Consider the following 15,285-nt stretch of genomic DNA (forward strand, 5'->3'; position numbering starts at 1 on the left):
CTCTCTACTCTATCCTGTAGGTTTATGTTTTTACGCTAGTACCACAGTACTTTGATTACTGTAGCTTTGTAGTAAGTTTTGAAATCAGAAAATAAGTCTTCCAGCTTTGTTCTTTTTAAAGATGTTTTGGTTATTAGGGGTTCCTTGAGATTCCATATGAATTTTAGAATGGGGTTTTCTATTTTTCTATTTCTGTAGAAAACACTATAATAGGGATTGCACTGAATCTATACATCGATTTGGGTAGTACTGACATCTTAACAATATTGTCTTTCAATCCAGGAGCAGGCGATATGTTTCCATTTATTTGCCTTTAATTTTTTTTGGCAATGTTTTACAGTTTTCATTGCACAAATATTTTACCTCTTTGGTTAAGTTAGTTCCTATTTTATTCTTTTTGATGCTTTAGTAAACGGAATTTTGTAATTTTCAGATAGCTCATTGTTAGCATATAGAAATGTGACTGACTTTTGTGTTGACTTTGTATCCTGCTACTTTGCTGGGTTCATTTATTTGTTCTAATAGTGTGTATGTGTAATCTTTAGGGTTTTCTACATATACAATCATATCATCTGTGAACAGAGATAATTTTATCTTTCCCTTTCCAATTATGGCTAGAACTTCCAGTACCATGTTCAATAGAAGCGGTGAAAGTGTACATTCTTGCTTTGTTCCTGATCTCAGAGGAAAAGCTTTCAGTCTTTCACCATTCAGTGTATTTGCTGTAGGTTTTCCATATATGGCTTTTATTATGTTGAGGTAGAATCTATTAGTTTGTTGTTATTATTTTTTTAATCATGAAAGGGTGTTGAATTTTGTCAAACACTTTTTCTGCATCCCCTGAGATTTTTTTCCTTCATTCTGTTAATATGGTGTATTACATTGATTTTCATGTTGAACCATCCTTGCATTTCAGGAATAAATCCCACTCAGTCATGTTACATAATCCTTGTAATATGCTGCTGAAAGTAAAACTATTGTGTTTTGTTAAGTATTTCTGCATAAATTGCTCATAATAGATATTGGTCTGTGGTTTTCTTGCAGTGTCTGTGTCTGACTTTGGTATCACGATAATGCTAGCCTCATAGAATAAATTAGGAAGTGTTCCCTCAGCTTTAATTTTTTGCAAAAATTTTAGAAGGATTGGTACTAATTTGTCTTTAAATGTTTTATCATTCACCATGAAGCCATCAGGTTCATGGTCTTTCTTTTTTGGGAGGTTTCTGATTACTGATCCATAAGCTCCTTACTAGTTATAGGTCTCTTCAGATGTTCTTTGTGATTTTATCTTGGTACATTTTGAGTTTCTGGAAATTTGTCCATTTTCTAGGTTATTCAATTTGTTGGCATATATTTGTTCTAAGTACTCTCTTATAATCATTTTTACAGCTAATTCGACCAAATAAAAAATAATGTAACCACTGCATCACAAGTCTATGTGGAGTAAGGACTATTATTTTTATGCTTTTAGCTCTGACAGCACTAGAGTATATGTTAAGGGTCTTAGATTGAGCAAAGGTTTGAGGAAAGTGAAAAATCAACCTTCAGAGCCTGAGACTGAAAGAAACTAGGCTAGGATTACAGGAATTGAGTCAAAGACAGATGTTTTTATTAAATTTGGAGATGGGAATTTGATAGGTGAGACATGCATTTTTTACTCTATAGTTATTCTGTAATTGAACTTTTTATAATGTGGATATAACACTATTCTAAGAACAAAAAGTAAATAGCTTCTGGTTTAATTAAAGCTCAGATTAGTCAAATAAACAATGCAGCCTGACATATTGATAACCTATTTTGTCCTACTGCTATTGGGGTTATCTTTTCAGACTTGGAATAATCACACAGAGGTAGACAAACGTATCTGCAGGTCTGCACTATTTAGAATGTCCCCTAAAATCTATTTTAGGTTGAAACATGTAGCTTTTAACTCAACAAATACTTGAAGAATAACACATTATGGTCCAGGCCATGAATATATTCCCATTCTATTAATTTATCCCCTCTGGCCAGTAGGTTAAACTTCTGTAAGAAAGGTTAACTTCCAGGGAAAAGTTAACTGAACTCTTTCCTACAACCAAGCTCAATATATTCAACTTATGAGATACAATAAGTCACTCACATAGAGCAGGATTTCACAACCTTGGCATTATTGACATTTTGGAACAGATAATTCTTTGTTGGGGGGTAGCCTGTACACCGTAGGATGTTTAGCAGCATCCCTTACCTCTCTACCTACTAGATGCCAGAAGAACCCTCTCCCAGTTGTGACAACCAAAAATGTCTGTCGACACTGACAAGTATCTCCTAGGGGACAAAATCACTTCCAGTTGAGAATCAGTTACATAGAGTAAGAAAATTAATTACACGCAGATACTCTAAATTTTGCAATATCCCTGTGACCCACTATTTTATTTAGTTTTGACTGGTAAGTGGTGGCTGAGAGCAAATGCCACTTATTTTCTGCCTAAGACTATAAACATACTTTACAAGAAAAAGGAGAAATTTAAGTGGATGGTTGGCCTAAAAATACAATAAAGATTATACTTGGGCTACACTAGAACATACTTGGGGTTCATTCTAGGGCTGTGTTATATTCTGAGGTTTTCTGAGGAGACTGGGTAATTAAGTTCTTTGGCATTCTACCACTGTTTCTAATCCAATATTGTACTGGAGTCCTAGCCAAAGAAGGGTAAAACAAGAAAAAAAGGTACAAAGATTGGAAAGGAAGACACAACTATTCTTATTTGCCGCTAATATAATTCCAACAGATCTCTGGACAAACCATTATAACTAGGTGAGGGAGTTCAACAAAGTTGCTAGATGTAAGGATCAACATAAAGACCAATGACATTCCTATACACAATAATCAATGAGGAAATGTAACAAAAACGTCGTATTCACAATAGAAAGAAAAACTAACAGACATGAACTAATAAAAAATGTTAAGAGACTACTCGGGAGAAAACTGTAAAGCACTACTGAAGGACATTAAAAACCCTAAATAAATGGAGAGACATGTTTACAGATGAAAGGAGTAAATTTTTCAAAACTGTTAATTCTCAAATTAACCTATAAATCCAAAGTAATTTCAATAAAAATAACAACAGTGTTTTCATGGAGCATAACAAACTGATCCCAGAATTTACAGCAAAGACAAAATCAAGAAGAGCTAAGGTAATTTTGAAGAACATACAATTAGCTCACCAGATACCAACTTATACAGCTACATAGTAATGAAGAAAATATGGTATTGGTTGGGACAAACAACTATTGAAATAGGAAAGGGGACCTAGGAAATTCTGCATACATGGGAAACTGACGTATGACAAAGGTGGTACTAGATGAGGTAACGACAGGTTGGCCCCATCAAAGAAGTGTCATTCTCCTCTTTTGGTGCAAGCAAAGGGACAGTGAGAATTTTCAAAGGGCACTATGGAGGTGAGAAAACTGCTGAAAACTGAATTACGGTTTGCCGAAATATTGGGCTTGTCTTGGATGGGGGTTCCTAAACCATGCAGTGGCTAAGCTAAAGTGGAATCCTCAAGCATAACTAATACCCAGCCAAAAGCCTACAGCAGACTCCACACAGGTGTTTCTGTACCTCTTCCAAATTAAAGCTCCATGGGTTGGAAGATGGATTGTTTTCAGAAATGGTAAAAAGAAAAAAAATGTTATGTATTAGCAAAGAGAGCCTCTTTGGGGACTACTGCTATCGTATCACATACTCAGAGTGGGAGATGTAGTTGGAAATGTTCTGCCCTTACTCTCTATTCCCCACAACCCCATTTGTCCACATGCGAGGTGGCACATTCTTGTCTTGGGCTAGAGAAGAGTAACTAAAGTTTTTTCAGAACTTTCCCTGTACCAACAATAGCCTTGCTGACTACCTTAGAAAGGGGAAAAAATCAACTTAAAGTTTATTTGCACCTTAAAAGTTAATGATAAAAATGCAAATACAGTAACAGAAACATCCTCACACAATCTACGATTTTAAGTAATTTATTTCAATAGAAATATTTCAGAAAACTGTACTTAAATTCATTTTAAGTTAGCTTATGCAGACACACTGAAGATCGCACACTCACATTTGCACATTAAAAAGAAACAAAAAGTGAGAGAGGAACCAAGCTGCACATCACTCAAGGAGGTCATAGTGCAATCGAGTGCTTCATCATTAGAGTACCTCAAGTTAATTGGGATAAAGAATAAAAATGGCTTGTGTTTTCAGATATATTATTATCACTGGGTACCTGTCCCTACAGATGTTTGATCTCCTTTAGATTATATTGTGAACCAGTTCCCCACCCCTTCCCCACACACATGTACTTCGGTAGGATGTAAAACAATGAATTTGTCAATAATCAAGGTACAGAAACTCTTGAGAGTCTGCTGACTTATTATCAGCTGTTTCACCATAACTATTAAGTTAGTAATGACTGGACTATATATATATGTGAGTAGTTCTAGTAGGTCATATCTTCAGGGGAAACAATATTTGTTATCTGGTATCTAAAGCACGGCTAATATTTATGAAGTTTCTGCTTTTCTATTAAGACAAAAAAGAGCCCAATCCCGAAACACTGTAATTATGTATTCTTTTAATCCCACCATCACTTCTGTAGTACAAATGGCCAGGGTCAAAATTCAAATTCTGCTAACAATCCTCAAGGACCAGTTAACTCTTTCACTTGGCTTGAATGACTACTTGCCTACTGTAGAACATACTAGCCCTTTAAAAAAATGTGAAAAGAACATCTTGACTCAGGTTAACATCCGGTAGCTCCAGGTCTCCCAATAATCTGAGAGAAGAAAAATATTTCCAAGCTTTGCTTTCACTGAGAAAACTAGCTTAATCTCTTAACTTTCTTTTAATTTATATAAGATATTTTTACTTTCTTGCATATTTTCAAGAAAATAATAACTGGCAGGTTAAGTGACTACTTGTTTGAGTGTTACTTAAATGCAAAAATAAATGGAAATAAATCTCATTTCTGGCCAAAGGGATTTTTATTACAAGATTTCAGTACATTTAACAAAACTCAAGTATTTCTGGTTGTATCTTATTCTTTTAGGGCTTTTCCAAAAGGCCTTACAATTAAATGTATGCTCAAAACATTAACAACAAAATAAAACCGAACTTGGCTGAAGAGTGCTCTTCAAATTCGTTTTTAAGAGTGCTTATCTACAGGTTGACTGGGGTGGGTTTATTTTTAATCTTCTACTCTAAAAGGACAGAAGCAGGGTGGGAGCTTGTTTAAAAAGACTCAAAAACCAAGGAGGACTGAAACAATTACCTACAGAGGTTTCTGTAAAGACTTTGTTAGACTTGGGGTGAGAAAGATTAAGCTGGTGGAGAGAGGGATAGCACACACTCCTGAAATAAGAGGAGCAAGAGGGCACATGATTATTGTCATATTTGATGCCCTAAAATTGCTCTTCAAATAATAAGGCACTGACCAAATTTTCTCCCCACTAAAACTTGAGACAAAGGTGTAATCAAATTGCTTTCAATAAGCAAAAGAGTTTTTATGCCTGGAACTCTTTCATTAGAACCCTCCAAATTGGGGGAAAAAAATGTCATTTTAGACACAAGCCATTTTTAGTGGAGCAAAATCAAAGGTACTTAAATCATTTTGAAAAGGTTCACATGGAAAGTAATTCATCATCAATGCAATAAAATAGCAATATTTGTATCTCAAAGCTTAGAAAAAACAGAATACTACTCTGGCTGCAAAATCATATATTTACTATGTTTGAAAGAAATAATACAAAAGAGAGAAAATAAAAGCAAACCCTAAAAGGTCACTAAAGAAGTCAGACCAACCTCATCACTTGCTTTGTATCATCTCATGCAACAGCAGTATTATTATTCCACCTGGACACAGTTAAACTCATCTTCATTTTCAAAAAGGGATCCAATTATTTCAAAAGCCTTTGAAACAGAGGATTTACTTTATTAAAGATTATCTTCTGTTAGGCAACACTGGTACCCCTTGTTTGCAGAAGATGATTACGTGGTGGTTTAAAAACTGGTTGTAAAGGAATGTGCCTCAAAAAAACAGGAAGGAAATCAATACTAGATCTATTCATTTAAAAAGCCAATGGATTAAACCTGTTACTATTGATTTTCGATTAGTATGATGCCCTATAGTTTTGTTTTCAGTAGTAAAGGTATACAGCTTACAATTTAACTTCAAAAAGAAATAAAAGACTTATGCTCAAGTCATTTGGCCAAAAGATCAACAGGTTGCTCTTTGAGGGCCCCAGTTTAAGCTCATAAGGAGTCTGTAAACATGTTTTCCATTCTTTTTTCCTCCTGTACCAATAGTGCTTCCTAGGCTCCTCATAAATCTTCTAGAAGAGGAATAAAGCCACTTACACAAACTTTGCAGTTATAAACACCCTGACTTTTGATATACATTAAGAACCAATACCAACACAGTCCACATAGAAGGTAGTGCAATAGTTACCTGGCATTTTCCACACAGAAAAAATATTTGAAATTGAAGCACATGCCCAGGGAGAAAAAAATACTGAAATTCAAATTGTTTGGATCCCTTTTTGTAATGTTTACCCAAATAATATTTACATAGTGAAGAAAACAAAATAGGAAGGTGTGTTTGATCAGTTCTTGTTCAATTCTTACTGTCTGGAGGTAAAAATCATATTCTGAAAAACAGCAGAGCCTGAACAGAGCGGGCATGAGGCCAAAAACAGTGCTCTGGAAGGTCATTCTGTAGTTATTTTCACAGGCTGTATAACATGCCAATCATTACGCTTATCATAAACAGGCTTAAATTTAAATTACAACTGAATTTCTAATGAGTTCTTCTTGGCTAACGGCGAAACAAATGACCTTAATGCTGATGAACATTTTGAGCTTTTGAGTCACTTATTTACAATTGAGGGTAGGCTTAATAAGAAGATTCATCTTCCCACGAATGAACTATCTAAATATTTAATATATTTTGGTAACATATTTTCTTTGAATTATTATCAGTTATTATTTGGTGAATTATAGATAAAAAATTCACCTACACTATTTTAACTCACTTTTCTGTTCTCAATTTACTTCAAATGCTAAAATAATCTTAAAAAGCAATGCCTAATTTTTTGAATGAATAAATTTTAAAGACAGAAAAACAACAATGACTTCTTCACTGTTAAGAAATTTAGTCAGTCCGAGGCCACAAGTCTATCTACAAACTATTAACCAAATTTGAACACTATATTATTCAAAGCAAGCATCCATTAATGTTTAGAGCTGAAAATATCAAACACATCTTCCAGCTTAGCTCTCTCCCTTTGGCAAAACTATGTGATGTCAGGCTCTGACTTCCAACTGCATATTTCCCCAGATATGGTTAACCTACAATATGTCTACGTTAGCTTATTTATGACAAACAAATGAAATAAAAAAAAATCCACAGGGTTCTCATTCACAATACTTTTTAAAAAAGCACATACACTGTTAAAAACACTATTTCTGAAGAGAAATAAACAAATTAAGAAATTAAAAAAAAATGCAAAACAAAAGTAAGATGTGCAAGGTCTACGTAGTAATACTGCTGGCTAAGCAGGTGGTGCCTTTCTATTACCCAACATGGGTTAAGCTTAGAGCATTAATTGAAAAATCATTCAGCACAAGAAACTTTTGCCCTCTCCAGCCTACGTCACTAACCCCCAGAAATAATGGTATTTCTGCTATACAAGAAGCATATTTGAACTCTTAACATCTTTTCCAAACGTAAAACTAAATTAAAAAACTTAACACTCAAAAAAAGCTCTTCTCTTTTCCTTTGGATGGATTTTAAGCTATTTATTGTATAAGCAATATTTTCGATTGAAGTTTCATGGACTCAAGGGCAAAATACTTATAATAAAAAAGTATAAAATTCTCTAAGAATATGAATGTGAGAAATTTTATGTGAAGCCCAAAGTAACAGATGTCTATTAGTAGATATCGGTCACAAAGCATTACCTTACTCTGGGCCACTGCTAAAATTTATTATGTCTCAAGAGTTTATAACATTCAACACATAGCCTTTGTTTGAGTGTCATTGTTCGTTAAAATTCTAAGGCATCTCACCTTCAAACTTTTTTTTAAAATAATTTGACATTTACTTTAGAAATTAAATGCATTATTGCATAGAAGAGTTCTCATAAAACTGCTTGGTCAACTACTGACAAAATGTGGCTTCAAGTCAGAGACCTACTACAGTAAATTTTCAGAAAAATGTTTTGGTATGTTTATGGTAAATCACACAAGAAGTATAAAGTTTAGATACTCAAAATTTCCAGAATCTGACATTTTCACCTTTATCCCTCTTAAAATTATTCTGTATGTCTTATAACAAAATACATACGTACATCTATATGTGTTACCTTTTAAACAAATATGATCCTGTATCTCATATTGAACAAGAAGAGAAAATGAATAATAAAAAAATAACTGGCATTATGCACATTAAACACTGTAAAGAAAATATCCTGACAAAATATCAATGTGTCTTGATGATAAAAACCACCTGTGACTGGGAGAAGGGAAAATCCAATTAACTTGGGAAAAGATCTAATCATTGTAAAATCTCAGAAAATTTAGGTTGGGATTATAGTTCTTTACTTAAGCAGATCCGTGGTCCAACAATGAATTCATATAGAAAGCTAAACTTTAACCCTAGTTAGAAAAAACCATGTTTTCTGGAACCTACTTAAAAAAAAGTGTCTGGCAAATGAACACTCAGCCTTTGTACCTCCTGCAGGAAATAATGTTCCCCTTACAGTACTACATTTCAGAAGTTTAGTGTTTAAAAAATTCTCCCCTCATCCAAAACAAAACAAACACCCCCACCCAATCTCAAACAAACCCAACAACTCACATGACTAACACTTCTCATTCCTACACTCTTGCTGTGAGAAAGCCAGTGAGGCTGCAGACTACCAGAGGGAGAACAAACCTTGCAGGTGGGCTGCTGGTACAATCCCTGCTAAGTCTCTTCACCTCGGTTCAAAACCAGCTCCTGATGGAATCCGCAAGAATACGTTTTTCCTTTTTAAAGTATATCTAAAAAAGGCAATTCCCCCCTCTAAAATTATTACAAAGTTAAAAGAAATGCAAATTAGCTACGATCTATTCCAAGCACAGCACCGCCAGAAGATTCACACACACTATTTGGTGTTTCATGTTGGTTTTCCTTTCATTCTTTTAAGGCAGTGGTTTCCACAGGTCAGTTCTGAGACAAGAAGCATGGTTCATGGCAGTTTGTTCTGCAACTCCAATTTGTTCTCTGGGAATATCTCAATTCATTCCCTGAAATTAGTGCTTTTTTGGTTCAGAATTCCAAAGACTGAGACAGAGCCGCTGGGCTCTTCCTGGCACAGGATGGTTTATAGCTGGCGCTCTTTTATCAGGTCCCCATGCTCACATAGAAGCAATAGTTCACCTCTCTTTTTTTTTCTCAGGCTTCTACTCAAAAGTCATCAAGTTTGTAGGAACCTAAAAAATATAAGCATTAAAAACTGAGTTTAAAAGTTGTTTTTCAAAGGAGTATTTCTTATCTTTCCTTGTTATTTAGGCAAGCCTAAATCTTTCCACTTAAGTATCTTTTAAAAGGAACTTGATATAAGGAGCTTCAATAGTTTATGAATAATTAACATGCTAGAACATTTTCAAGAGAAAATCACTGCAATGAGTTAATAGTCTTTCTAGTAAAATGACATCTATACAGGAGAAGGGGCAGAGACAGTATCTTTCTTGTCTAACACAGGGGGCTCAGTATACGTTTACTGAATGAATAAATGAATAGAGCAAGACTATGACTCTGGTAGGGTGAGATTCCAGATACACTTGTCATTATTTATTTTCTCATTACATATTACAAAAATTCCTAGGTGCACATTTTTAAAATCAGCAAAAATAATTTTATAACAAACATTACTAAGAATTTATTTGTAAAATCATGATGAAAGTAAGTACAGAAGAACAAAATTCCTTATTAGAGTTTCACTAGTTAAAACAAATCCTCAAAACCAGTTTTCCAAAGTTGTACTGGTAGAGGTATTCACATGTCAGTGGTCTTTTCTGTCCTTAAGACAGTTGAACAGCTCTCACACTTTAGCAACCTCTCTCTGAAACCTATTATACACAAAAACATGAATATCTTACAAGTGGCAGCTTCTGAATAAAAAATTATGTTGGACAATATAATCATAACTGAATTATAAATCAAATACAACACAAATGCTCAAGTGCTTAAAGTACACATTTTCAGGCCTGATTATAAAAAACTCAAATTTGGCCGGGCACGGTGGCTCACGCCTGTAATCCCAGCACTTTGGGAGGCTGAGGCAGACGGATCACTTGAGGTCAGGAGTTCAAGACCAGCCTGGCCAACATGGTGAAACCCCATCTCTATTGAAAATACAAAAATTAGCTGGGCGTGTGGCGAGTGCCTGTAATCCCACCTACTCAGGAGGCTGAGGCAGGAGAACGGCTTGAACCTGGGAGGCAGACGTTGCAGTGAACCAAGATCACATCATTGTACTCTAGGCTGTGCAACAAGAGTGAAACTCTGTCTCAAAAAAAAAACAGAAAACAAAAAACAAAAAACTCATATTTAAGTAAAGTAAAGGTTCATTTCTTTTTAAGTTGCCTGAATGTGGTTTAAGGTATTTTGCATTTGAGTCAGAGTTTTCTACTAAAACTTTCACAGGTTCTACTTATAAATTTGCCACTGTTCTAATTCTTTTAAGTATAGAAACAAACATTTATACACATCTGGTTGACTTGTTCCACAGAAATACTCACTAATACAGTAAAAGAAATTGAACCTTTAAGCTGGTATATGTATATATTATCTATATTCATCTTGGAATCTGAGATTTAAAAAAACAGAGAGTCTTAATACCCTAAATTACATTTAAAGAAAATGTATAGAAATGAAGTGAATTCTGAAAGGCTTAGTCTAGACAAAGCCAGATCTGTTTCTTTCAATCTGCCCCAGACACTAACTTGACAAGGCAAAAAAATAATTTTTGCTCTATGGCATTTCATGTTCTTTATGGAGGTTGCTAAAAATGGTACCAAATACTGCTATTAGTGTTTCATATATATTTGAAACAATAAAAATTATGAGAGAACAAAGCCCATTCCAACAATATTTAAAAAAATCGGCCTTGGGATCGGGACAAGATGGCCAACTAGACATAGCCGGGAAGAGTTTCTCCCACCAAGAGAGATCTGAGTATCTAGTAGACCAGCATACTCCAAGCCTATCTTCTGAGAGGATGCACTGAGAGTGGGTGGAGAGATGATGCAGAACCAGGGTTGAAAAGCAAAGAAGCTAGGAACCCTGCACAGGGTTATGGAGTGCTGGGACTCATTCCTGAATAGCTCCTAAGGAAGGGGTGAGTAAAGTAACTGTGGAATGGCCCACTCTCACCACAAACCGCTGGGATCCTAGTGGCAGGAGATCCCATGATCCTCCTGGATATTTGAGTTACCAGAGAGAACTGCCTGGAGAGCTGGCAGAGACAGAGCTTAGGTCTACATGGAGCACAGGGGGTATGGTGTGGGGAAAGCTGCAAAGGAACATGGCCATAGGTGCCCACCCACCAAGGCCCTTCATACTCCTCCAGGTAGCTCTGACCTTTGTTAACTATCATATTTGGAGAGAGCAGAGCTGTCTTTCCCATGAGACTAGGGTGAGTCTGAGCTGCATGTCCCGTTGTCTGCTGGCCCCTTCCAAGGTCCCTGTTCGGCCACTCCCATGAGAGCAGGCACACAGTGTAGCTTCCACTATTCTGTTGGAATGCTTTTGCAGGTGACTGTCACCACAGTGCTTTTACCAGTGGCCCCCACTAACCTACCAGAACACTTTCACTAGTGACCCCTGAGGAAGTGCTTTTGCCAGTAACCCCTGATGGAGAGGTTTTGCCAGTAGCCTGGGAGCACCTTGGTCCACCCAGTGCAGCTGGTGGTTGACCTCAAGAGGCCAGAGGAAAAAGCCAGCGGCCTGGTCCCAGCCCCTTGGGAGTTACAGCACACAGCCCAGGAGTGCCAAGCTGAACCTTGGCTCTCTGAAGGCATCCAGAAAAGAAGTCAATTGACTATACCCAACTTAGACCACAGTCGAACCCTGAAGGGAAATAAAGAACATAAGAACAAATACCACCACCCAAAAGTCAGCAACTTCAAAGGATAAAGGAACATCAGCCCTCACAGATGAGGAAGAACCAATGCAAGAACTCTAGCAACTCTAAAAACCACAGTGTCTTCTTACCTTCAGACAACTACAATAGCTTCCCAGCAATGGTTCTTAACCAGACTGAAATGACTGAAATGACAGACATAGGATTTAGAATCTGAATAGCAAGGAAACTCAGTGAGATACAGGAGCAAGTGAAACCCAATTTAAGGAAAACAGTAAAACAATCCAAGAGTTGAAAGACAACACAGCCATTTTAAGAAAGAACCAAACTGAACTGCTGGAATTAAAAAATTCACTCTAGGAATTTCTTTTTCTTTTCTTTCCTTCTTCTTCTTTTTTTTTTTTGAGATGGAGTCTTGCTCTGTTGCCCAGGTTGGAGTGCACTGGCATGATATCAGCTCATTGCAACCTCTGCCTCCCAGGTTCAAGCGATTCTCCTGTCTCAGCCTCCCTGGTGGCTGGGACTACAGTAGTGGCTGGGACTACAGGTGTGCACCAACGTGCCCGGTTAATTTTTTTATTTTTAGTAGAGACGGGGTTTCACCATATTGGCCAGGCTGGTCCCGAACTCCTGACCTCAAGTGATCTGCCTGCCTCAGCCTCCCAAAGTGCTAGGATTACAGGCGAGAGCCACAGCGCCCAGCCTAGGAATTTCATAATACAATTGGAAGCATTAACAACAGAATAGACCAAACCAAGGAAAGAATCTCAGAACTCGAAGAGTACTCCTTCAAATTAACAGAGACCACAATAAAGAAAAAAATTTTAAAAATAAGCAAAATCTTTGATAAATAGGGGATTATGTAAAGAGACTAAACCTATGACTCACTGGTGTTACTGCAAGAAAAGGAGAGAGAGTAAGCAACCTGGAAAACGTATTTGAGGAAACAGTCCACAAAAATTATCCCAATCTTGCTACAGAAGTTGATGTGCAAACTCAAGAAATTCATAGACTCCCCACAAGATACTATACAAGATGACCATCCCTAAAACACTTAATCATCAGATTCTCCAAGGTCAATGCAAAAGAAAAAAATCTTAAATGGAGCTTGAGAAAAGGGGCAGTAAAGGGAACCGCATCAGGTTAACAGTGGACCTTTCAGTAGAAACCTTACAAGCCAGAAGAGGCTGGGGACCTATTTTTAAGCATCCTTAAAGAAAACAAATTCCAACCAAAAATTTCATATCCCACCAAACTAAGCTTCATATGTGAAGGAGATAGAAAATCCTTTTCAGACAAGCAAAGACTAAGGAATTCACTATCATCAGACTTGCCTTACAAGAGGTCCTTTAAGGAGTGCTACTTGTGGAAATGAAAGAAAAATAACTGCCACCACAAAAACACACTTAAGCATATAGTCCACTGACACTATAAAGCAACTATACAATGAAGTCTACATAACAAGCAGCTAACAACATGATGACAGGATTAAATCCTCACACATCAATAGTAACCTTGAATGTAAATGGGCTAAAAAGGCAAAGTGGCAAGCTGGACAAAGAAGCAAGACCCAACTGTCTGTTTTCTTCAAGAGAACCATCTCACATGTAACAACACACAGAGGCTCAAAGTAAAGGTATGGAGAAAGACTTATCAAGCAATGGAAAACAAAAAAGAACAAGGGTTGCTAGTCCTATATTAGATAAAACAGATTATAAACTAACAATGGTCAAAAAGGACAAAGAAGGGCATTACATAATGACGAAGGGTTCAATTCATCTAGAAGACTAAACTATGCTAAAGATATATGTACCCAACATTGGAGCATCTAGATTTAGAAAACAAGTTCTTAGAGACCTACTTAGATAACTACACAATGGAAGACTTCAACACCCCACTGATAGTGTCAGGCAGATCACCGAGGCAGAAAACTAACAAAAATGTTCTGGACTTAAGCTCAATATTTAACAAACTAGATCCAATAGACATCTACAGAATACTTCATTCAACAACACAAGAATATACATTCTTCTCATTGGCACAAGACACATTCTCTAAGATTAACCACATGCTTAGCTATAAAACAAGTGCCAACATAGTCAAAAAAATCGAAATCATACCAACCATACCCTCACACTACAGTACAATAAAACTACAAATCAATACCAAGAAGGTTTCTTAAAACCATAGAATTATATGGTACTTAACTTTCTTCCAAATGACTTTTGGGTAAAGAATGAAATTATGAGAGAAATCAAAAAACGATTTAAAACTAAGGAAAACAGAGACACAACATACCAGACTTAATACCTATGTCAAGAAGTTAGAAAGAGCTCAAATTAACAACCTAACATCACACCTGGAGGAACCAGAAAAACAAAAGGAAACCAACCCCACAGCTAGCAGAAAAAAAGAACCAAAATCAGAGCAGAAGTGAATGAAATTGAGATGCAAAAATGCATACGAAAGAGCAATGAAACCAAAAGTTGGTTCTTTAAAAGAAAAAACAAGATCGATAGACTGGTAGCAAGATTAACAAAGAAAGTAAGAGAAAAGATCCAAATAATCACAATCAGAAATTACAAAGGCGACATACAATTGACTCCACAGAAATACAAAAAATCCTCAGACTAACACTTATATGCACACAAACTAGAAAACCTAAAAGAAATGGATAAATTCCTGGAAACACACAACCTCCGAAGATTGAATGAGGAAGAAACTGAATCCCTAAAAAGACCAATAATGAGTTCCAAAACTGAATCAGTAATAAACAACCTACCAACCCAAAAAAGCCTTGGACTAGACAGATTTCACAGTTGAATTCTACTAGATGTACAAAAAAGAGGTAGTACCAATCCTACTGAAAACATTCTGAAAAATCGAGAAAGAAAAGACTCCTCCCTAACTCATTCCATGAAGCCAACATCATTCTGATACCAAAAACTAGCAGAGACACAATGAAAAAAATAGAACTGCAGGTCAATATACTTGAAGAACACAGACACAAAAATCCTCAACAAAATATTAGCAAGCTGAATCCAGTAGCATATCAGAAAGTTAATTCACCACAATCAAGTAGACTTTACTCCTGAGATGCAAGGTTGGTTCCCAGATGCAAATCAATAAATG

General features: G+C 36.2%; 1 protein-coding gene across 6 annotated transcripts in view; it reads right to left on the minus strand.

The window, feature by feature from the left end:
- Positions 1–3,990: 3,990 nt before the first annotated feature.
- Positions 3,991–15,285, minus strand: part of RALGPS2 (Ral GEF with PH domain and SH3 binding motif 2) — a 242,347-nt gene continuing 231,052 nt past the window's right edge. For all 6 annotated transcript variants that reach the window (XM_050783529.1, XM_050783520.1, XM_050783536.1 and 3 more), the window contains one exon: positions 3,991–9,499. In XM_050783529.1, the coding sequence (XP_050639486.1) occupies positions 9,470–9,499 (30 nt within the window). In that variant the 3' untranslated portion in view covers positions 3,991–9,469. The remainder of the gene's footprint in view (positions 9,500–15,285) is intronic.

This window comes from Macaca thibetana, chromosome 1 (genome assembly GCF_024542745.1).
Source record: "Macaca thibetana thibetana isolate TM-01 chromosome 1, ASM2454274v1, whole genome shotgun sequence".
Classification (NCBI taxonomy): Eukaryota; Metazoa; Chordata; class Mammalia; order Primates; family Cercopithecidae; genus Macaca; species Macaca thibetana.